This window comes from Micropterus dolomieu, linkage group LG09 (genome assembly GCF_021292245.1).
Source record: "Micropterus dolomieu isolate WLL.071019.BEF.003 ecotype Adirondacks linkage group LG09, ASM2129224v1, whole genome shotgun sequence".
Taxonomy (NCBI): Eukaryota; Metazoa; Chordata; class Actinopteri; order Centrarchiformes; family Centrarchidae; genus Micropterus; species Micropterus dolomieu.
Genome location: NC_060158.1, coordinates 17130477 through 17154348, shown reverse-complemented (window position 1 = coordinate 17154348; position 23872 = coordinate 17130477). Strand labels below are relative to the sequence as shown.

The 23872-nt window shown below is 43.3% G+C and overlaps 2 protein-coding genes across 3 annotated transcripts in view; both read right to left on the bottom strand.

Moving 5' to 3' along the window:
• sdc3 (syndecan 3) overlaps positions 1 to 930 on the bottom strand; it is a 41745-nt gene extending 40815 nt beyond the window's left edge. Inside the window, exon 1 of the mRNA XM_046058956.1 lies at positions 253 to 930. Within this exon, the coding sequence (XP_045914912.1) occupies positions 253 to 306 (54 nt within the window). The 5' untranslated portion in view covers positions 307 to 930. The remainder of the gene's footprint in view (positions 1 to 252) is intronic.
• A 1514-nt stretch (positions 931 to 2444) lies between these two features.
• On the bottom strand, positions 2445 to 23872 carry pum1 (pumilio RNA-binding family member 1). Of its 2 annotated transcripts, none has more exons than XM_046059282.1 (23): positions 23717 to 23872; positions 19675 to 19847; positions 18057 to 18179; positions 17575 to 17643; positions 16312 to 16417; positions 15162 to 15355; positions 14646 to 14818; positions 14285 to 14549; positions 14086 to 14179; positions 13627 to 13725; positions 13359 to 13501; positions 12993 to 13131; positions 12643 to 12777; positions 11882 to 12181; positions 11471 to 11713; positions 8944 to 9214; positions 7126 to 7255; positions 6787 to 6921; positions 6004 to 6141; positions 5241 to 5366; positions 4912 to 5033; positions 4575 to 4767; positions 2445 to 4207 (listed from the first exon to the last, which is right to left on the bottom strand). In XM_046059282.1, exons 2-23 carry the CDS (start codon positions 19834 to 19836, stop codon positions 4076 to 4078), a joined length of 3492 nt encoding a protein of 1163 aa, XP_045915238.1. In that variant the 5' UTR covers positions 19837 to 19847; positions 23717 to 23872; the 3' UTR covers positions 2445 to 4075. The 2 variants fall into 2 exon arrangements, with proteins under 2 accessions (XP_045915238.1, XP_045915239.1); XM_046059283.1 differs by having other exon boundaries at positions 16312 to 16414.

Genomic DNA, 23872 nt, shown 5'->3' with positions numbered 1-23872 from the left:
GGGGGGGGGGGGGGGGGGGGGGGGGGGGGGGGGGGGGGGCACGAGAGTCACCAGCCCCCCTAGCGGGAGTCACGGTCGTCCAATAAGGGCTGATAAGTAGGTCGAGGGCAGGATTTCCTACCGATCACCGACACCACTGTCTTATTAATGATAGCGCACCGCACTCACACACACACGCATGCACAAAAATGCCCCGGCTCCTGTGTGTACAAGAGCTCCCCGGTTAACAAAGGATCGGATGCTCGCGCTTACCGTGGCGGCGTGAGCAAGCAGCGCCGCGAGCGCCAATAGCCAAGGCAGCTTCATGGTCGGGGTGCGCGGGCACAGTCTCCCGGTGCCGCCGCTGCCTTCACGGGGTTCGGGGAGGTTGGGGGGACAAAAGACGCTGCTGCTGCTTGCTGTCGGTGTCTTGGTAGTCTGTCCAACTTCAGAGCGCGCCGCCCGTCCGCGCGACCATCCAGTGCTTCCAGTCGGGCGTTTTAATCCTTCACGCGCTGCTGTTGCTTCTGCTTCTGCTGGTCCAGGACACCAGTAAACGACGGGATTACCTCGAGGAGTCTTCTCTCTCTTCCCCGTCTGTTTGTCCGAGTTTTTCTTCTCAAGACCTGATAGATTTACTACCGGGAGACGCCAGACCTCGTCTCTCTCTCTCTCTCTTTCTCAATGCACACGCAGCCTCTCTCTATCCCCCTCTCTCTGCGCACACACACTCGGGCTCTCTCTCTCTCTCCTCCCCCTCTCCGTTGAGGGCAGGATGTTCCGTATGGCGACGCTACTTGGCCTGGGAGTCTGGCTGGAGCGCTGTGTGTGTGTGTGTGTGTGTGTGTTAAGAGAGAGGTGGGGGATCTCCGCGAGCAAGTGCGATGATGCCCCCTGCAGCTCGTTTGGGCACCAACAATCCTTTAAACATGCAGCACATATGCAGGAGGCACCGCGGGGCATTCACGGCTGCTTTCAGGTTGTGCCTGTTGTTGTTCAGGTGGCTCTGGTTGGCTGAACGCCACGATTACACACCTTTACAGGTCTGCCCCGGTGCTCCGCTGTGATTGGCTTAGTCAGGGTTTCTTTAAATCCCAAATGAGCTCACACCTGTGCCCACAGAACAATGATTAATATTTATGAGCTACTGTAGCCTACTGTTTAGGTGTTAGCGCTCGAAGACAATCAGAAAGGTCTAAACAGACACCTGATAACTTTAAATTGATTGACATGTTAGCCAATCAACAGCTAACATGCAACGATCACTTTTTAAGATTTAAAGTTATTCTTCATTAAAAATAGCAGTTGGACAAAATTATCTTTACTCACTGTCCACTCATCAACTACCAAACTGGACAGAGGTTTATTTAGGCACTACATATTTTTTGACATCTACATGACAAGTAGGATATACAATAAAGCAGGGACCCCTGGGGTGTATATTCCAAAACAACTTTACAATTAATCAAATTACCACAAGCCAACTGACACACAGTAAATAAGGGCTGTGGCCCCTGTGGGTCAGGGCCCAGGGGTAGTTGCCTAGTTTCACCTAGCAGTAATCCTTAAAACAGCCTATAGGCCTAACACCGGTTTCCTACTGCAGCCTAAACTTACCAGGTGGTTAAAAAAAATCACTGCAGGTAATGCTCCCTCACATCTTCAGGTTTTATTATTATCTGCTTTAAGAAATCAACAAAGCTGTGGTATTACTGCCACCAACATAATGCCCAACCTGACCTGTTTAAGGCAACATCCTAACCGTTTCATCTTAGGCACAGCCTGCTCCAAACAAAAGCTGGACAGGTAAGGGCAAGTTTACTTTGTCCTGGTGTTTTCTTAGAAGACACAACTGGATGAATGCAGGGATGGTGTGTTTTGGCTCACCACTGCAGTGTATTCTGATTATCTCTTGTTGCAAACCTTGGGGTCATTAATCATGTCATTATTAGAGTATTGTACTGTATGAATTTAGTATTGTTCTTTCCTCAAATACCAGCAGACTTTCACTTTTGCCTAGACTGATGAAAGGAAGGCCTTCACTTTCAATATTGCTCAACTAATTTTAATCATGTAAATAATTATCTGGATAATGAATCCAGGTGTAGTTATTGAACAGTAATAGCACTGTTATCTGTATCCATTGCTTAAACCTGTGCCATTCCTTACTGGGAGCATCAGTCAGTCAGGGTGATACCACACCAAGATACCAGCCTTATTAAAGAATTTATGATAAAACTACAGCATCAGGAACAAGCTCTTCAGGCCCCTCTCTGACTCATGAGGTGTGTAATCACAGCCGTATCACTGTGGACACATTCATTCAGATGGCTGGAACAGAAATCACGGCACAGATCCTGCTTTTTTTTTTCCTATGCAACTTAAAAATAAGTAGGAAAAAGAGTTTGTCTGCTCTGTCCGTTCACTCTGTGTGAGAGTGCATCAATGAAGCACACTTGAGACAGTTAAATTTTCAAAGTTTTTTTGTTCAGTTTGGTTTCAAAATAAAGATCACACAATTGTTTAGAGACAATCTACAACAGGAGTTACAAAAAATAGTTGCCCAGGCAATAAGCATACACAGGTTCTGTTAACTATACACATATGGTTACAGGTGTGCTCGTAGTAAATATACACAAGGCTGCTCCAAATGTACACCGCGCTGTGGCGGGCTGCCTCTCTCACCCAAAAGGACAGACAGTATGATACAGCACTTACAGCACTAGAGAAATGCCAAAAAACACAAAAATCTCCTCTGTACAATCCATGGGTTTACCCCTGTGAAAACAGTCACGGGTAACTGAAGGATTTTTTTAGGTGGGGGAGGGGGTTTAAATGAGAAACTGTTATTTCTCCCGCCCAGCCAGCATACCCATAAACATGACACATTTCATGGGGGTAAAGCATTCCTATAAAAAGATCTTAAAAAAGGTCAAAAAAACAAAACCTTCAACATAAACCAGAAGACAGCACTAAGTCTAACATAACGTGTCCAATTGGGAATCAGTGGGAGATCGACGTCTTAAGTTAAGCAGTGACAAGATAAAGATAAAACCAAGCGTGGCGAATCTTTGTACAAGTTCTACGCTGTATAGAAAGGGCTTTTCAAAACAAAAATTTGATATTACAATTTACAATATACAACAACTCATATGTCACAACCAAGGAGGTGAGAATATACACTGAAATGCACAGGGGTTTTTTTTTTCTAATATTTTTTTTTCCCAGAGTGAGCTTTTTTTAATATTTTTTCTTCTCATACCAAAAAGGGTGGTAAAGCACTTTTACATTACAAGGGTTTACAAATGTACAATTATACAGTCAGAAGTATGTGGTCACTACTAGGATACATTATAGATACAGATTCAACATCAAAAACCAGAAAAACTACAAAGTTTTATATATATATTTATATATATATATATGCAAAGGTCTACACCAAGTATACACGTTATATTTATAGAAGCAAGACCAGAAAACGAATCTCCCATGCTAAATGATCTGTCTGCTGGTTAGCTGATGGCGTGTGTTCGTCTATGATTCTGTGACGTCAGACAAATTAAATACTCGTTCCATCTTATAGTGGTAAATAGCTAGGAAGGGAGGAAAGGGAGGGGACACTAGGATTGTATGTGCAGCAGTAGCAAAAAGTGAAATTATTTTTGAGTTTTATCAGAAAAGGGGGAAATGAAAGGAAGGACAAAAAAACAAAAAAAGAAGGAGTGGTGCGATGAGTGGAACAGGTCTCACCTTTCTCCACTGCCTGGCCTCCTTCCCTCCCTCCCCCAGTTCACAAGGCCTGGGCTTGGGTGGGGGAGGGTCAACAAAATCCGACAAAAAAACCCCAAACAACCCTAAGGCCGCCTTTAGCAACAGGCACCTCCCGAAGGGTTGTCATGGAAACAGGGGTGCGAGGGGTACTCTACATCCTCCGTCAGTAGGATGTGGAGGAGGGGTGGTGGTGTGGCTACCATGCCTTCCGAAGAGTCAGACAGGGACTTAGGGTGGGGCTGGGAGACATGACAGCATTAGGAGGGTGAGGTGAAGGGGGGCAGATCATGTGCTAGACATGATTTCAGGCTTGAGGGGGGTGGGTTTACATGATGCCATTAGGAGGGCCACAAAGAGGACCCAGGTCAACGCCGTTCTTCATGTAATACTTCTCCAGCTTGGCCAGGATGTGTTTTCCATACGTGTACTTCCTCAGGGTGGAAATGTGGGGCCGGATCTGCACAGAAACCAAAACACACATGTTCAAACTGGATATGGACAGTATGCACTTCCTATACACCCTCGTGTTTCCCCTTCACTTGTGCAGATGTTTTGCATAACCACAACACCCATTTATTTGGAAACCAATGATGCTTACGTGTCATTGCCTAGGGAACCCGTGACACCAGTGACCTCATTAACATTTATTGATGTGCAGGTAAATGAATGTGTGGGTCGATGGGTTGCCAGAGATTTATTCCCCCCCAGTCAAAAGGTTGATATATACTGCTGAAACAAGTCTGAACATGTCTGAAAGCGCCTTACTCTACTGTGTTTGACCAAAGCTGATTATGTCAATACAGTACCCTCTTCCTTCCAGCTACCTTGTGCATTACGATCTTGCGCTGGGTGGGCTCGGCCACATCGATCATCTTCTGCACCACGTAGTTGGCATACTGGTCCTTCATCATGGTGTATAAGGCACTATGGGGGCCCTCAGTCAGGCTGCACACCTCATCTATCAGCACTGCCCGTTCTGCCCGTGATGCATGGGTCACACACTTCTCCACCACATTACTAGAGAAAGGCAGGGACAGGTGAGTGTGACGACATGTTTCAAAGAAGGAAGAGAAAAAAAGTCTGGCTGCAATTGTGAAAAAACTAAAGAAAACCCTTTTCTGAAGAAGGAGGGAAGAAAAGACAGAAACCTCGTGTTTTTACCTGGCAAACTTGTGCTGGCTGAGTCCCAGTACATTGCCTCTGATCTCAGCTACTATCTTGCTCTTGTCCTCAGCTCGGCCATGCTCCAAAACATGCTGGATCACGTAGTTGCCATACTGGTCCTAAATAAAACAAACCACACAGACACATTTACTGCAACGTGAGGACACCAGCTTGTGCCTCTGACGTCAAACACGCAGACAACTTCAAAAATCTGGACAGAGATAAGCTTTATTTAAGCCAACGAGAGGCGTCATTCTGAAAAAAACATAGCTGGTGGAAGAAGAAAGACCACAGTGATTGCTAGTTTGTGTGATATTGTGTGTTACCTGCACCAGCTGCTCTGTGTGTTGATGGAGCTCCTCTAGTATAGGCAGCGTCTGTTCAGGAAGGCAGTGTTCGAGAATGCGCTGAATGACTCTGCAGCCATAAGGGTGAGTGGAGAGGGCGAAGACCTGAGACACACACATTTTACTTATTCAATACGTACACCAAGCGGCCCTGGAACACAGTGAGTTGAACACAACACTAATTTACTTCTGTTCAAACTGTTTTCACTTAAAGAAGGTGCAGGTGACAGGCATACTTTCACACAACAAGCCTACCTCCTGCAGGGAAAGTGAAAGCAAATTCCTGACATGCTTGCAGCTACACAAACAAATCTGAGCCATCAAGTAGAAACCATACAGTTACACAACATTCAAATGTATTAGAAGCAAAACGCACACATCAGTGAGATTTACAGACAGCGACTCCTCAAAACTGAAACCTTACATTTGTGTCAAACAAAAAGGCATAAACACACCGAAGTCTTTCTTTTAACACTTTATGCTAATATAACATTTAGCTGGTGGAAGGAAGATGGCTGTTACCACAAGGCTGAGGTTTCTGTTGCCATGGCAACGTACCCTGTCCCTGGAAAGGACATGTGTCCATGTACTTCGGCGGTGACAATATGCTTGCAGCCCCAAGGCAGCAACAGTGCACACGAGTAAAAGTATGTGTGTGTGTGGATGTCAGCCAAGCACCGGCAGTCTTCAGTGATTGAATGTGGAAATATTGTGTGTGCGCACTCACACCGAGTGGACCCACCTGTCCCTTAAAGGCGTCAATGATGAAGTGCAGCGCGTGAGGCTGGACACACTCAATACACTTCTGCACCACGTGGTTACCATTCTGGTCCTTCACACACTTCAACACATGGCCATCCAGCTCCCGCACCATCTCACTCTGCAGGGAGGAGGAGGAGGAAGAAGAGGGAGAACATGGACAGGGACATGTAATCGTTTGTGAGAAGTCAAATAATGCCTGAAAGCATTTTGCAATCTCTCATTTTTCACAGTGGCTCACAGCCCAACAAATAACACAAGGCTTTAAACAGTTGCCCAGGAGAAATCTATTGAGGTCCATTAAGGAGAGATGGATAAGTTTCTCTCTCACACAACCTTACCTTTTCTCAAAACCACTGAATTTAAGCATATTTTTTTCCTGATCTCCCGCTAGATTTATCTTAACACCTGCAGTTCAACATTTGCATATAAACTGTGGTATCATTAGCCTCATTCATCGTTGATGATAGAGTGCCTGCAAGGAACCTGCTGCTTCCCGAGGCAGCCCCAACATAAAACTCATAATGTAGATGAAAAATGCCATTTCAGTGCGAGGAGCGCACCTCTTTATCGATTCAGCATTCTGCTATATAAACAGAAATTAGTCATCCATGAGCAATGCACCCTCATTCAAAACTGAATTATGAGCCCACAGATAGCACATATACTTGCAAACCTTTTTAATTACAGTAATTAATGCAAAAGGTACAATCTGTTTCCATTGTTTATACTTTCATAAAAGTGCAATGAGAACTAGTGTACTTACAATGACCTGCTGATCAGAGGGGATGAACTCCAGAGCTTTCTGAATGACCCTGCAGCCGTACATCTGCAGGGCCAGAGACAGCACATGACCTCGGATCCTCTCTGCCAGAGCCAGCTTCTGGTCCAGGCTGCCAAACTGAAACACAGACACACAGAAAATAAGCCTGTAAATCCTCTAATCCATTTAATAATACATGACACAATCGCATGTCCATTACACATTCAAACAGTCAACAAATCAGGCGCAGTTCTAGAGAATCACAGTTTTCCCATGAATTCAACCATGGCGACTCAAATCAAGTTTTGTAATCATATTGAAAGTGGCCAAATTTACACACACCTCAAAGAACTTCTGGATGACGTAATTTCCAAAGACATCCACCATGAGCTGGTAGGCTGCCTGCAGTATCTCACTGAAGACAAGCTGGCGCTCCGCTGAACTGGCTCGCTCCAATTTCAACTGGATAAACCTTTAAGAGACAGAGAGGATGAGCCAGATATTTTGTACTAAGTTGCAGAGATACCTGTACTTGTACTGTTTTGTTATGATATATATATATATATATAGTCTCATCAGAAAGGGTACAGCCTGCTCCTCCTAAAACCCTCTAAATATATAAAGGGGATTTACAAAGTTTGGATGAACTTGTAGACTAAGACAAACAGACTGTGACAGAACAATAAAGTGAAACAGATAGACACAGAGAGAGCTGCTCCTTTATATTTAACCTGAGGGAACAGTCAAACAAAAGGAGATGAAATTCAGAGCAGAGAAGGAACCAAGCAGCCTGTGAGGTGAAGTGATGGATGCCAGACAAAAAGCAAAAGGAGATAAGAGGACAGAGATGTTGAAGAGACTTAGGAAAGAATATGTCTGGAATTTGCAGACTGGTGTATTAATAGATCATTTGAGCGTAAAAGTCTGCATCTGAGGCAGGACTGGTTCAACCCAGACAGACCCAGAAACCAGAACCCCATAGTGGAGAACTATGATAGTATGGAGGGACATACATATATAGGAATGTCCTGAGGGCTGTAAGTTAGCAAATCTAGCCCGTTCACATTCTGTGTTGAACGTGAAAAGACAATGAACATTGATCCAGCACTCAAGTTGACACTTGTTTTTCTGCCTTAAGGCCACTATACACCAAGAGATTCTGGGCCATCCAAGATGAAAGTTGACAAATTCTGAGGGAGATGTGGTGAAAGTTCAGTTAGTTTTCACTGTGAGACACAGCCACCAACATCCAGCCCAAAGATTTGGAGACAAAAGACAGGCTGCATCAAAATCTTGACAATGTCAAAAGTTTTTTTAAAAAGGGGCGAAAAAGGAGTCTGAGAAAACTAAGTGTCAGAGAACACACTGTATCAGAATCCCTGCTTTGAAAACTGGGGAAGTCAAGTTTGAAAGACGTGGCCATTAACCAGTCAGGGAGGATCTAATGAAAGACGCTCATGGGCTGCAATGTGGAAAATGTAGGGTTCAGTGTTTTTTTGGAGCATAACCCATACTTGGGAGGAAAGGTTAGGATCTCTTGACTTCTGTTGCATCAATTAAATTTTTCTGTAAGCTGTGTCTTGCAAATCAACCAACTTCATGAAAGTGCACCACTAAACTGTTAAAGTACAGCAATCAGACCCATTTCTCACAATGTGACTGCTGCTATGGCCCATGTCAACAAATTAACCAATTGGAATAGGACATAAAATCATGTGTACTGGCTGACAGTCTGGGCACCATTTTTGGATAAAGCGCCAGCGCTACAGCCTAAAAATGTATTAACAACTCTTAAAACATCCACGGCTATTGCCAAAGTTTGTTTTGTTTCATTTTCAAAACATGAAAGAGGTGCAGATGCATGCTGATGACTGTTTCTCACTGCATTTTTTTCTACTGATGTTGTAGCACTAATACTTTACTAGGCATCCACTATACAATCTGACTCGTTTGAAAATGGATATTAAACTGACAACCAAGATTTTATTAGACCTACTTTTTGCCCTGTGTGACATGCAATGGGGGCATTAGCCATCAAATTTTGATTTGTTTCCCCATTTGAAGTGAAAATCTAAGTTATCAAATTGGGATTGACTTAGAGGCACCGATGTCTTACTGCACTGTCTCTTTCAGGTTGAGGTGATATTTGCATGTGCGTACCTGCTGCCGTGCTGGTCCTGGCTGAACTCCATGATGTGGCCAGCAATGTCTCTGAGCTGCAGGTTAGGGTAGCGGTTGTTCCTGAAGTCCTCCAGCAGGCGGCTGCGGCCTGACGGCATCACGTCTGACATGCCGTAGCGTAGCCGTGACGACGGGAACAGCTGGCTGCTGGGTGAGAAGAGGGAGGAGCCCGAGCTAGCAGCGCTGCGGTACTTGGCCTCCGCTCCTGGGGCTGCAGAGATGAAACGCCCACTGCCGTTGGTCAATCCTCCTGAGGGATCAGAAAGAGTAGGGAGGTGATTGGTAGAACTGGCACTGTCCCAAGTCTAATAATCCAATATTGCTCAGAAGAAAGAAAAACTCAAGGAAATCTAATCAAGGCCTGAACCAAAAACAATGAACATATTAAAGCTGCAAGCAGCGTTGGGCGGGCCCTCGCACTTGTAGCGCGTCGGGGTGTGAGCCGGCCGCGTTGCATATTTTGGAGCTCTGCTGGTGCGGCTGTGAATTTGCTACGCGGTTCCGACGCCGCATGAAGGTGTTATATGTCACTTCCTGTGTCCCCTATGTGGAGCTACATAGCACTTGCCGCTATGAATATAAATCGGTATTGGCGTGTAGATGTCTGCGGGGTGGGAGAGTTATCAAGCACGTAAAGTTTTGTCCAGATGTGAGCATGTACACTGAAGTTACAACTTCCTGTGTCATGGCGAAGAGTTGATCTTTGACGCCACGCCACAGATACGCCCATTGACGAAAACTCAGATAGCACAACTTTTCATCTTCAATGCCTTTAGAAGGCACAGCACAAATTTGAAGTCGGTCGGACTAAATCCCTAGGAGAAGTTCGTTAAAGTACGGAGTGTGTAAATCATCCAAAATTTGACGTAAAATTCAAAATGGCCGACTTCCTGTTGGTTTTAGGGCATCGCTCCAAGAGGCTTTTTTGTGCGTCTGGACAAGATACACGTACCACAGAAGATTTCGTGCATGTAGATTGAATGTGAACGAGGGGCTAATTTTTTCCAATTTTCTAGGTGGCGCTAGCGAGTCATTTTGCCACGTCCATGCGCGAAACCCATAAAATACGAAATTTTTCACCAGTTCTGACATGTGTGCAAAGTTTGGTGAGTTTGAGTATGTTTAGGCCCCCAAAATTGAGCTTACTTTGCAAAAAAAAAAAAAAAAATAATCTTTACAAATTCAATAGGGACCTCGCACGGTTCGTGCTCGGGCCCTAATAATAAAAAACAGGTCATACTTGTGGACGTTTATTTTAAATTAGCATGCCAATTTTTAAAAGCAGGGGATTTGTCTCTGCACGTCAAAATACTGCTGCATTGAATACTTGCATGGGTTAACACAGATTAATTTTTTAAATTGATGACACTGCAGTACTACATTTTTTAGACAGAATCATGAAAATTATATTATAGCTATGCAGCACAGAAACATAGCACAGGATGGCAGCACTGCCTCAAATATTAAGCTGGCTACACTTAGCAAATAAAGTGACAACACAAACCACAGACAAATTAAGACCTCTCTGACACGGTCTTGGCAAAAACGAATGCATTATTTAATGTTTTCAACTGCCTTAGATTATGTTGTGCAAGTGTTACTGAAACACTGTCTAATGTATTTATTTAAAAATTAAATGCGTTTTTAAGTATTCTCAAGCCATATCTGTACCAGGTGGTAGCTAAATGCTGGTGGAGCATGATTCGAACCAGACTACATACACATATTCCAGTTAGTGTCTGTACACTAGTTGAGGATGTCAGGGCCTAGTTTCCTTCCTTCAAATGTTGCTATTTACTGCTGTTCACATCTGTATAGTATGACACATCCAGAGACTAGGAAATTGCCAAAAGCTAGGTAATCTATCAGTCGGTGCGAAGCCTCGACTCTGCTCGGTCACTTTGATTGTTGTTTCATCACACTTGAGTGTTTGTATTACACTTCACTCTGTCAAGTGTCAATCATGGAAAGCACACAGGAAGCAATAAAAGTCGTCACCGGTAATAAAACATGCTGCTTTACAAATCTGCTGTCACAACAGCGGACTTTGAGCTCGGTAGGACACATTTAGTAACAGTATAAAAACATTTATATTACATTACAAAATGTGAGAACAGTACTTTCCATGGGTATAGACTACACCTGGGCATCTTTTGTCAAAGTACTAAAAGATTACACTTGTGTTAAAAATGAACATTGTTTTATAAATCCAGATAGCTCCATGTGTTCAATAAACTGATGATGCAGTGAAGCTAGTGGGTCTGTACAGATGTGTCCTACGCTCAACAAGGGCTTTTGAAAATACTGGGACCAATCTGGGGCAGTAAATGATACCAATTGTTAGTCACATCTGGTATATTCTGGCAAACATTTGTAAACACTAACACTGGCTTTGTGTTTGGCAAAAGAGCACTAGCACGGTTTCCACAGAGTCACAAAGTAGCTATTCAAGCGGTATTACAGTGGAGCACAACACAATCACACTGATAATCTCAATCCCACTTACCGAGATTGAGGTTGGACGAGGAACTGTGATTGGACAGGGAAGGTGGGGGTGTGAGGGAATGGGAGGGCCCCTGGTTTGGTAGGGGCATGCCCACGGGGCCTGGGGAAGGACTGAAGCCCAAGGCGCCGTTATAGAAGCCTCCATGGCCAATCGGGGTGAGGCTGGAGGGCGTGCGTTTGTACAGCTCATTGTTGCCAGTCAGGGAGTCCCGCCTGGAACCGCTGCCACCACTGGAGTTGGCCACTAGAGGGAGACAAAGACATAAATTAAGTATCTGTAGGAACAGTGAAATGTCAATTACTGTTCTTGTTTAACAGCCAAATCTTAGTCTATGAAACATAAAAACAACTTCAGCTGACCACTCTGACAGACTCTCCAGCAGTAGACAGTGTGGGAAAGGTGTATTCCTACCTGCCGTGCCAAAGCCTCCCAGGGTGGCCCCCAGTGTGGCACCGAGGGAGGAGGAGTTGGGCTGGCTGAAACCCAAGGATGCAGAACCTGGTCCAGGTTGGCCAGAACCTTGTGAGAAAAGAGAAGAGCTCTGGGAGGAGGAGCTGAGGGAGGAGGATCCGTAGAAGGAGCTTCCTCCCAAAGTGCCACCAGGGCCACCCTGCTGCTGAGGCTGCTGGGATGTCATGGCTCGAAACGGACCGTTGGCCCCACCGCCCAGACCACCGTTGGCACCACCGGCGGAGGCTGCTGCTGCTGCAACTGGAGGGAAAGAATACAGAGAAGTGACTTCACAGGTTTTCCTTCTGGCCAACCAACGTGTCCTTTCTAACAACTCTATAAATAGTCACACTGAAAGACTTTCATTTGACAAAGTGCCACAAAGATTCTTAAGGATACATTTAAAAAGGAAACTTTTTTTTTTTTTTTTTTTTTTTTAAACGCTAACAATTCTTTGCGTCATCTCTAATATTAATGTACACCAAACTCCCCTTGTTGCTGGGAACTCCTTGTAAACATCTACAGCTAGAATAAAAATCAGTCTCATAATCCAGTAATTGCATGTTCTGGATAAATAAGACATTCAGAACTTGTTTTTAAAGACCACAATGTCCAATCCCTTGTTTTGTGTGCATGACATCCTTCTTTGTCCTGTTTGCTGCAGCGAACAACAGAAACAGGCCAGGCCTTTGACTAAGGCTTTACATGCATTGCTGTCTTACCTGCTTGTGCTGCAGAAGGAGATATGATGACAGAGGCAGGGGCCATGAGGCGGACAGGGCCACTCCTAGCTCCGGTGTTGACCACCAGAGCCCCTGTCTGGTCATAGTAGGCTGCAGGGGCCAGGACGGGATAGCCTGAGAAAGAGACAGCAACAAAAGGAATATTCAGAGTGTACCTAATTGATTTTATGTCCTTTCTTTCATGTGGGTTATTTTAGCTTTCACTGACTGAGTCCTCTTGTTTGGACATTTCTAGCTAAGATATCTGGGAATTCTGCTGTAATAGCAAATGTAATTGAATTTGTTGGGAGTTTAAAAGCAATAGAAGTTTTGCAGAGTGTCATACTCACCAGGAACTCCTGCTGCTAACCCCTGCCCAAAGGCAAGGGCTGAGTTGACTGCAGCTGCAGCAACCAGCTGGTCATTCTGCTGACCCTGCTGACCTTGGCTAGGGGTCAAAGGTCGCTGATTGCCCCCAGCACGCATCACCTTGACCAAGTAGGAAATCAAGAGGCACATATGAGCAAAGTATAAGTAAATAAACAGCAGTCTGATTATTAATTTCCTGATAATAGATTCTACACAGACTACAATAAGTGTGATGTGTATAGATCCAAGTAAAGCAGCAGCGAGACTGAACGCACATTTAAACTGGCACATAAGGAGAGCTCTGACAGAAACATCTTGACAGTTTTTTTGGCGAACAGCCGACTGACCTGCTGTTGGTTCTGCTGGCCCTGGTTTGCTGCCTGCTGGTTAGCCGAGTTGTTGGCTGCAGCAGCCTGCTGCTGGAAAAGGTTTGCTGGGTAAACCCCCCAGGGAGTCACACCGTAGTACTGGGGAGGCATCACTGCCGGACCTTGATGCAAACGAATACACAAAACAGAGGTGAGATAGGACAATTGTGTGTGTTTCTGCATAAACATGAATGTTTCTAAACCTTCCAACATCTAAATGGAGCTCATTTCAAAACACACGTCTCACCGAGTGTAGCTGCGGCTGCGAGTCCAGCTGTGTAGGGGTCTGTCCCCGGTGGAGCAGCACTGATGATGTAAGGATTGGGCACAAAAGCTGGAGCCAGACCTGAGAAAACATGGATACAACATATAACAAACACTTCAGGACAAACTCTTGCAAATCCAAAATTAAGACTCTAGATACTAATAATAAAGCTTCTCTTTTTTATTTATTTTTTTTTTTAACTTAAAATCATGTGGTTGCACTTTCCATTCTGTTGTAAAGCTTTGTATAGTGAGTAAAATGTAATAATCAATAGGAATGGCAAATGCTATAAAAATAAGACCAATGGTGTAAAAAATGTGGCACACTTAATTGAGACAAATAAAAGGAAATCAAACAGTGAGAAAATGTCAAATAACAAATAAGACACTGACATTTAGTTCTCCTGCTCATATATCCATGCGCGAACACACACACACTTACCAATATGAGGCTGCTGTGCCGCTGCCAAGGCATACTGCTGCTGTTGGGCTGCTGTTAACTGCTGCACTGCTAGGGCATTGTTTCTTTGAAACAGCTGCAAACAACACAGCGAAAGGTGAATCACATTTTAATGCCGCTCGAAGAGTCTCTTAGTGGTCTAATACAAATACTTTTGTTCTACTCTGCCTGCTGCTCTTACCTGCTGCTGGTTGGTGTAATCAAATAACCCCACAGTGGGCGCAGAGTCCATCTGCATCTGGGAGTTGTAGTCAAACTGAAGCGGCTCCATCACAGACTCCATGGGGTCCATGGTGACGCCACCTTGTTCCACGCCAGAGAAGTCTTCAGGTGGTTTAGGGCCTCCACCACCACCTAAGGGTGTCAGCCCCTCGCCCCCTACACCCCCGGGACCTCCCAGCAAATCACCCTCTGGGCCAGGGGCCGGCATGTTGCCTGGTGGTCGACTGAAGGGGTGAGAAAAGAGGAGTTGTCCAGTTTACATCTAAAGAGGGTGTTTGTAGAGCGAGATGCATTTGTGAGTATGTGAGTTTCTGTCCTACCCAAACTCTTTGACGTCGACATCGAGGCCATTCTGCACAGGCAGCCCATTAGGGTTGATGACGTCGCCAATGACATCCGCTTCGCCTTCTGTCAACTCTTTCAGTTTCTCTCCTTCAAATGTCGCCTTTGGCTTCTCCCTCTTCTCCTCCTCCACCTCTCCATCCCTCTGCCCCTGTGTGATGGAGAGAGACAAGAGATATGACTGATAAACAGAAATACAGAGGTGCTGATAACCTGACAGTGACAGATGGCAAACACAAAAGGTACAGAGCGGGAAGGACAGACTGACATGGGCGAGGTGAAAGACCTGTCCCCATTTTATCACAGAGGACACACAGTGAGAGAAAAATGACAGATGGGGTGTGCAGTCGAGGATTTCAAAGGCTATTCATGATAATAAAAAAAAAAAAAAAAAGAGAATGAAATTTAACAAAAAAGGAAATTTAAGTGTGCAATACATGAGTAGTGAGACCACCACTGACGGACATAAAGAGAGAATAGACTGCAAGACTTACATAGGGTCCTTTTCGGAGGCAGGAATCCAGTTTGTCCGCTGGCGAGGAGGAGAGGACGTACTCCACCATGCTAACTCCCAGCCCTCCGCTCTCAGAGCGCGGTGACATCACCGAGCCTACCCCAACTTCACCACCGCCGTGGAAACCTTGCCCTGGCCGACGGGACACCATGATTGGCTGAGACACCGAGTGGTCTGACATGAGAGGAACACAGCCTGTTAAATAGCATTAGTGCGCGGGGGAGAAAACGCTACATTTGTTCCACAAACTGTCCTGGCATGAGTGTGACAGCTTCCAACATACAGACACCATTAAAAAGATAATATTGCTGGAAGTTTTTTTTTTTTACCTTCTGAAATATTAATGGAGGGACGTTTTACCTCCTACTGGACCAATTCTTTTTCCATATTATACTGAACACCTTTTATTACTTAATTGGCATCAGTCATTATAATCCCATTGATGGAGGTATAACCACCTGGGTTTTAAATTTCTTCTCTTACAACTTTCTGTTCCCTTTTTTCTGCTAATTTTCTCTCCAATTACCGCTGTGATGTGTAAATTGCCTTTACTGAGGTCTCTTACATTTTGTTTCCCATTATGAGCTCAAATGTATTTTAAAGAGGAAATTTATTTCAATCTGACTGTTCGGACTGGGCCGGAACCAGTTCATTTCATGGGACGCTGTATGTGATTTTAAACTATACATCATCAGCAACGTGGACTGCATGTTCACAACAGTTTTATGAAAATGTGACCGTCTTGTGCTGTCCTGAAAGCAAAATCCCAAAAATCTGCTGTCTATCGCACATTTTCAAGTTGAAACTACTAAAAGCATTTTACTCTACAAATATATGTATCACTTTCTGAGGTACCAGACTGATTCTGAAACACAGGGAAATTTCTTTTGTCATCATGCCTACAGAAATACCTGCATTGTGTTCATCAGCTGGGAGAACATAAGAGTGATTTCACTTTGACATCAGCTTTTGATTCTGACAAGAATCTAAATATATATTTTCAAACACCACTTTGGTTTCTTGATGTGCTTGTGAAAGAAAAACTACCATGTTTAGCAGCCCTTCCTGCATTATTAAACAGCATGCTGTCTACCACATTTTCAGAAACTTGAGGCGAGACTTCTATATACCTGAGGCACCCCATGCACTGTCCCTCCACTGGTCCAGAAAGATCCCTTTTGGTCCATCTTTCCCAGAGTCATCCGTCTCCCAGAACTTCTTACCAGTTAGCAGCTGCTACAGAGTCACAGGACAAGAAACAGGTTTACTAAAAATGGTTACAAAGATGTATTGCAAATACATGAAAGAATGGGGAAAATAAAAATAAATATCAGTGATTAGTTTGTAACTGGCCATCTTAGCAGAAAGGCCCACAATTATTACTAACGTGATAATCTTCAGAAGGCCCTGTGCTTTTATTTTGACTTTTATTGGTGCTGCATTGCAATTTCCAGTAATACACACATCAGTTGGAAGTACTTTGACCCCTTATTGTAGCCCAAACAAACATGTACAGGCCATTCTAACTGGATGAGTGAAGCAAAAACAAAATAACACACCACAACTGAAGCCAGAGTAAAACAATAAGGGCTCATTATTTTCATTTAAAAATGTCAATCACTTAGAAAAGTTCTAACTGGTTCCAAGTGTTTGGACTTAGTGAGAGAGACCCATCTTAGCAGCACATTTGTGTTTCTCTCCATATCTCTATACACAAACTATTACAGTCAGCAGCTTTCTCAATAAAAAGACCTTGTTTCTGTAAACTAATATCATTTATCTTCTGGCAACAGGGAAACAACTCTTGGTGTCATGGGGACTTAGAATCTGAAACGCTGCCATTTTTAGGTGAACAAAGAATGTAACATTTCTTTCTAACATGTTAATACAGCTCATGTATTATGCCCATGAGATACCAGCGAACAGACATCAGCACTATGTTCAACAAGCCAAAACTAATTGTCGTAAAAATGCCAACGGTCAGTCCAACCATTTTAAATTAAAAAGGCATCTCTGCTCAGCCTCTTCCCATCTTTCAGAGCTTTTCATTTGGAGAAAAAAAAACAACAATACCAACACATGTCTAAACTACTTTTGGCTCAAAGGCTTTCCGCTGGGCAACTGATCCATTTATTTTCCCTTGGATTTCCTGTTATTCAAGCTCAACTCTCTGTGAGCAATCCATCATGTGTCTATTCAGCCAAGGCAAAAAACAGGGCAGACATTTTCATGTCAAGTGTTCACATGTAAAGTCTGACCTCTTCAAATCCAGTGCGTTTAACCCAAAGTTTAAATATCAAAACTGTACAGACACACAGCCAAAATGCCTTATTATCAGCTGAGGTATTTCTAGAAAAAAAATGTAACCCCAACCATCAACCCCGAGGACTCACCTCTCCCATAGTACGTCCCTCCAGGGCCAGAGCCTGAAAGTCATGGTTCAGCTCGTCCATGGACCGCACCTGCAGACAGAGAACCGTGAGACATGAAAAGAATGAAAGAAGTTATGTCCCTCTTACTCAACCAATATATAAAGATAAATTCAAACTTTCATAATTTAATTATTATGTTAATTAAGTAATTACCATCATAAATTATTTGCCTCAAATACTAGGCAAACACTGCATTACTATCATCCTCTTGTGCTCCAAGATGCTGTATAAAATTAGTAATGTTAATTACTTTTCTTATTTCAAAGGTTATTTCGAATTTTGAGGTTTTAAAGAATGCTTCAATAATTGCGATCTCAATATTGACCAAAATAACCATGATTTTGCCACAATTGAGCAGCCCTTGCACATATGGCACAATACAATGCTGCAATATATGTTACTACTTATGCAACACTGACACACACACACACACACACACACACCTGACTGTCATGGATGTTGTCTCCAGTGGGCCAGCGATGTTTGCCGGGCTGTTCACCGTGCTGCCGCTGGAAGAAATAGTCTACCATGGCATCATCCTGGGAACGTCCAGCACCCGCCACACCCTTAGAGACACACACAGACGTGCATATTATCCTGGAATTACTGACAACAGTAACAAGCAGATTGTGCCTGAGCAACAACTACAGACATGCAGCTATGGCTGGGACTGTAAGTATTTACCAATGTTTTACAGCGTTAATAATAAAAACAAAAACAACACAAACTCGAGCATGTGTAATACATGTGGAACATATGAATCAACATCAATAAACTGTAACTGAATACCCAGATACGTGTATGATATATAATGCAACGTCAAAAGGCAGCTTATATAAATGTCCAAATGTTCCCTTTCTGTAGCTTCTTAGCAGAGAATATGGGATTGATACTAGTACTACAATATCTCTAATAATAAATACTAATGGATGCTGTCTGCTGGACAGTAATAAGAAAATTAAAGAGCTTAAATCCCAGGAAATACTATACAGGTAATTGAAAACAATTCATACAAGCCACTTTTTCAACCTTATGAACACATTAAAAAGGGAGACTAAATTTGTCGTATGCATTTTCAAAATTCATCACTAAAACAGCAACGTAGTTTGGGGTAAAGCCACATCCTCTATTCAAACAGGTCCAAATAGGAGGCAGCATTTCTTTTCACTGGCAAAGCTCACGCCGACTTCCTCTCTTACTCATTTTGTGGGTAAACACAAAATTCCCCACAAGGAACCGTCATTAAAGAATCAGTCAACATGTACTGGAAACAGCTGGGCTTGGTCATTCGCTGTACACGCAAAGTGTGCAGCAGAACAAGCTACTAAGATGTCATTTGATCAGACTAAATTGTTACTTATCAGATGGACTAGACAGTTTTTTCACAGGATAAGTCACAATAAACGCTAACCTTGTTATCAAGAAATAACATTTTAAAAATACTTAACAGATCATCCCACTCTGTGACCTTACAGTGCACCGAAGCCGAGACATTGTATGACTGTATGAGCCCAAATGTGTGACTTCAACCATGCTCAAACATGTATGATAAAACTTACAGACAAGTAATCTGAATTACTACCCTTTGTACTTGTAATTTACAAGCAGAGGCTTGAACTGTAACTTATCATTAGTATTTGCCCTACCGATGATGCTGTATGAGCTGCGGATATGGTTTGGCGGACAGACAACCTGCCTAGTTGGCGGCAGTAATTTTCTATTTGTGTGATATGAAGAAAAATGAAATGTATAGAGCCAATAGTTAGCAAAGCTAACAAATTGACATTTACCATTTCACAGGCTCTTACCAAGATTAATAATGGAACCATTACATGGCCATTTAGCATTGTACTGATTTTATTTTATTAGGCTAACATGCCTAGGGCTACCGTGGTTCAACATTGTGTAATGTAAACTAATAAATGTAGGGATTGTTAGAGAGAGAATCCACATTCCATCATTATGAAGGGCACTTAAATAGCTGTAGTACAGTGAGATGTTCCTTACTGACAGATGTTTGTCCGTGAATTAGTTAAAAATGTGAAAGTGTCAAGGTTTTACCTGCTGGCTGGGGGGTGTGGCCTGAGGGGTCTGCCCAGTTGGAGGGGCATGTCCTCCGCTGCTCAGCACCACGGGCATGCTGGGAGATGTAGTTCTATGGTGGGGGCTGAATGAATCCTGCCAGAGCACTGCTTTCCTCTTCAACACACACACACTGCTCATTCCACCACAGCCTGTCCAGAGAGAAGTACATCTGGGTCAATATAGTGAACAAACAAAACATTTGATAAGTTGTAACACAGAATTTACTCATTCAACATGGGGACCCTGTGCTCAGTTGCCAAGTATACCTAACTAAAACTAATACAGTCAAGTACAACTCCCCTGCAATAAATCTTTCAAACAGATTAAAATAATATGTTTTTACTGAAACTGCTTCAATTCTGTTCAGTTGCTGTTTCAATAACCAGCAACAGTTTCAAGGCTGCAGTTTCAAAAGCACATCCAACAAAAGTGAATGAAGTAAAAACACCTTTCAGCATAAGGCAGCATGATTCAACAGCACCACGAAGTCAGGATGCACGATAATATCAGCATGACGTCGACAAATTATATTGGTAATCGGCCCGAAATACCGTTATGACAGACCAATAAGATGCCGCTTGAATAATGAACATGCGACGCGAGTACGTCTGTGGTGTGGAGGCTTTTGAAGTGTCCAAAACAGATAGCAAAGTTTCTATTTGCAATGACTGCTCAGCGTCGGTCAAGCGAGGAAGATCCAAATCCCTCCAATAAAGTACAGCCTACAAAATAATCATACAGTTGAATCAACACCTCACTATAAGAGTTTCAACTAGAAATGAACACTGTAACCTTTATAGTATTTATTGTAGGGCTGTTCTACTGACTGCATGAGTTTTGCAGACGTCTAGGTGTACCTAATAAACTGGCAAGTATGACAGGTAAGTATGTTATAAGCATGCAAACCTGTTTAAACCAGTCAGAACGATGCAGAAATTCAGACAAATACAGTCTTTGTAACTATATTCCAAAACACATGCACTGACAACTTTTTTTAAGCCAGCGTGGCTTATACTCTACTAGCTAATGTTCACAGCAACTAAATCCCAACAAACAAACTGTGATCCATGTTCTAACCCTACTGCATAAAAAACTGTGGTGACAGCAGACAAAATATGCAGTTAAACAACTGGGTCGTCTAATCGTTGTGCTATTCAAAAGATTTAAGATCAAAGTTCAGAGTAAGAGTAAGTTTTGCTGTTCTATAAATCCCTCGACACATCACTCCAGCACAAATGGAAAAGTAAGCACTACATAATCCCACATAAATAGGGCCAATATTGGTAGAAAAGAAATGGACCTCCCACATTTGACAACTTCAGGCCACATCAGCGTTGCAAATAAATATGCAATATTATATATAATATCAGCACATATTGTAGCCTGATTTGGGTTTAATGTCAAACTGCACTCCAGTTGACAGTTTGGTTGGTACCCTTAGCTAACGTTAACGCAGACTGTTACAACTCCACTACAATAAAACTACCTTTATGAAGGTTAATATGAGTTTCTAATACTTGTTTCATCTGATTTCTATCAGTGAGGGTAACATTATAACATTCATAAAGGTAGGATTTGTTGCAGTGATGATGTTGCATTAGTTTTAGGTGGGCGTACCTAATGAAAAGCCCCAGTTGTATCCAAACTGTCAGATACTTTCACACCAGCAAAACAGTGGTTCATTGTACTAACAGTCCCTCTTTGACTGAAAATGGTCCACTTAATAAAATTAACTGATGTGATGTCTATTTTGAAAGTAGAACTGCATTTCATTCTGCAGCACAGCAATAATTAAATATAACTGAATGTAAATACCTAACTAAACCCAATTAGTTTAACCCTTCTAATGAACCCAAAGTGTATTATTAAGTTTGTAGGTTGCAGCCACATAAAGTGACAGCGCTAATATTAATCACAGTGAATCATAACATTTTGGAGCAAAGTAAGTTTCTAGGTAATGCAATATTATTGAGACACTTATCCGAGTGGTCCGTATATCGGTCACAATAGTGCTCCCCTTCTCTGGTTTAAGGTATTCTATCTACAGACATTTAGCTGTTATGAAAAGCTGTACAAAAGTGGCTTTAGTTGGGACGTGGTTGCAGATCACTGCTATCGGTCATAGAAGTTCACACAGCTGATTATGTCAAACCACCACCAGTAGAGTATAGTTGCCAGTTTATTAAGTACACCCAGCTAAAACAACAGTCCTGTAACAAATCCTGCCTTCATGAAGGTTATAATGTTCAGGTTTTGTTTAAACTCTGAGAGACGTGTGGATTGGACTCTATGGTTATTTTGGAGAATGCAGTTTGTGGTGTGCCATTGAATTGTATTATGCAGATTCCCAAATTTTTTGGTCAAACTCATTTATATCAGTGAGGGTGAACTAAATTAATGAAAAACACCAATAATAAATTAGAAACACCAATAACAACAATACAGTTCAATAGCACCACAAACTTCATCATCCAAAGTGAACATAAAGATGAATAAACCAATATTAACTGTTATTAACTGTAATAAGCTTAGTTTAAGCTAAGTGTACCTAATAAAGTGGCAACTAAGTGTATTGCGTAAATGGAAACCATTATATTAGTAAGTTTGCCCAAGGGAGGTTATTGACTTTGTTTGCCAAGAAATGGAGAAAAACCGGTATGAAAAGGCCAGAGGGGCCCTGTCATATAACCCCGGTTTAAGGGTTGTCGGTAGATTGTTATTATGTGAGCGATGATAAACCCAAGAAGTATCCGTTTGGTGGTCGTGGTCAACATGGGGCACAACAACCTCAGTGGTTTTCAGCAGTCTGAGGGATGTAATTTGTATTTTACAACCTCTCCTTATCCAACAAGCTTTAATCTCTGTTTAAAAAATGACCAGTTTCACATTAAGTGTCCCTACAGGCCATGAGGAAATTACAAGCAGTCCATTTTTTACAGAGCCATATACAGTAATTAACTTTGCCAGAGTCTGTGTGACAATGTGAAGCTTCAAACGCATGCAGCTTTCTCGCACCTCTGTTGAAACCACTGTCCAACACACCACCTCCATGAAGACAAAAAAAAAAAAAAAAAAACACAAGCTGACAGGCTGAACAGTCCCAAAAGATAAAAACAAACCAGATTGCCAAGTGATCATTCACATATGTTCTCGTGGATTTGTTTTCTTGCTCTCTTAATTGAGCGACGGGGAAACGTTGGCTCTTTATTCCTTACAGCTCGAAATCAGGTAGAGAAACACCCGGAAATCCACAACACTGAGGCCATTCCCCAAAGCGAGGCGCACGCGGCTTTTTATGTTACAAGTTTAATTTAGCACACGGAAACAGGCACTGTGCTCCATAATCTAACTGGGTTAATCGTTATTCAAAACCGGGGATCAATCCACCGCATACCGGGCACAGACAGGGGTGTGACAATGCGAGCAGGCAACCTGCAGCTAGCAGGAGACATCGTTAGGCGTCTCAACACACACCAAACATTTCCCTCCTAACAGACATGACACATCAAAACGAAAGGGAACATGTAGACGCTTCGTGAAAGGGGGGTGGACACCGTTACCGGGGGTTCATTTTCATGGATCTGCGTCCACTCACGCCAGTGTCGGATCTGTTATGGAGGGTCCACTGGCCGTGTCTACCCACAATAACACGGCCTCCCAACACAAGCTCAGCCCGGGCGAACCGGTGGACAAACATAATGTCTAAAACAGCGGCAGCGGCTTCCTAACTCCACCGTGTTGTTATTAACAAACACCCGGGGGTCTCTACCTGTCTGCCGACCTCCCAGCCCCACAGGTCCCCGTGACGCGGATGCTAACAAAGGCCCGAGAGCTGTCTGGAGCGGAAGACCGACACAACGGGAGGAAGGCGAGCAGCAGAAAGGGGAGACAGCCGCCTCAGCCTCACGAAATACTCCTCTTTAGCCCCAGTCAGAGCCGCCATAACAACAATTCCGGCACCGATGCGTGAATAAGCAATGCCCCGTGCTGCCGCGACCGGGTAGGAGGTGATACTTACCGGCGGAGAGGGTGGATGGTTGCGGATTTCGGCCCCAGTTTCTCTCTGACACCCCAGGCTTTCACACCGACAACATGGCGGCTCGACGGAGGAGCAAGCAGGAGCGCTGCATGCCGGGAAGAGATGAGAGAGAGCGTGCGGTTCATTGCGCCAACC

Bases quoted from the DNA above. Each gene is read 5' to 3' on its own strand.
- pum1 (XM_046059282.1), bottom strand. From the start codon at position 19,836: ATGAGCAGTGTGTGTGTGTTGAAGAGGAAAGCAGTGCTCTGGCAGGAT. The intron at 12,182-12,642 runs GTAAGACAGCAA...CTTTCCCTCCAG, and splicing joins TCCTTCTGCAGCACAAGCAG to TTGCAGCAGCAGCAGCCTCC. The intron at 4,768-4,911 runs GTAAAAACACGA...GCCTTTCTCTAG, and splicing joins AGCCAGCACAAGTTTGCCAG to TAATGTGGTGGAGAAGTGTG.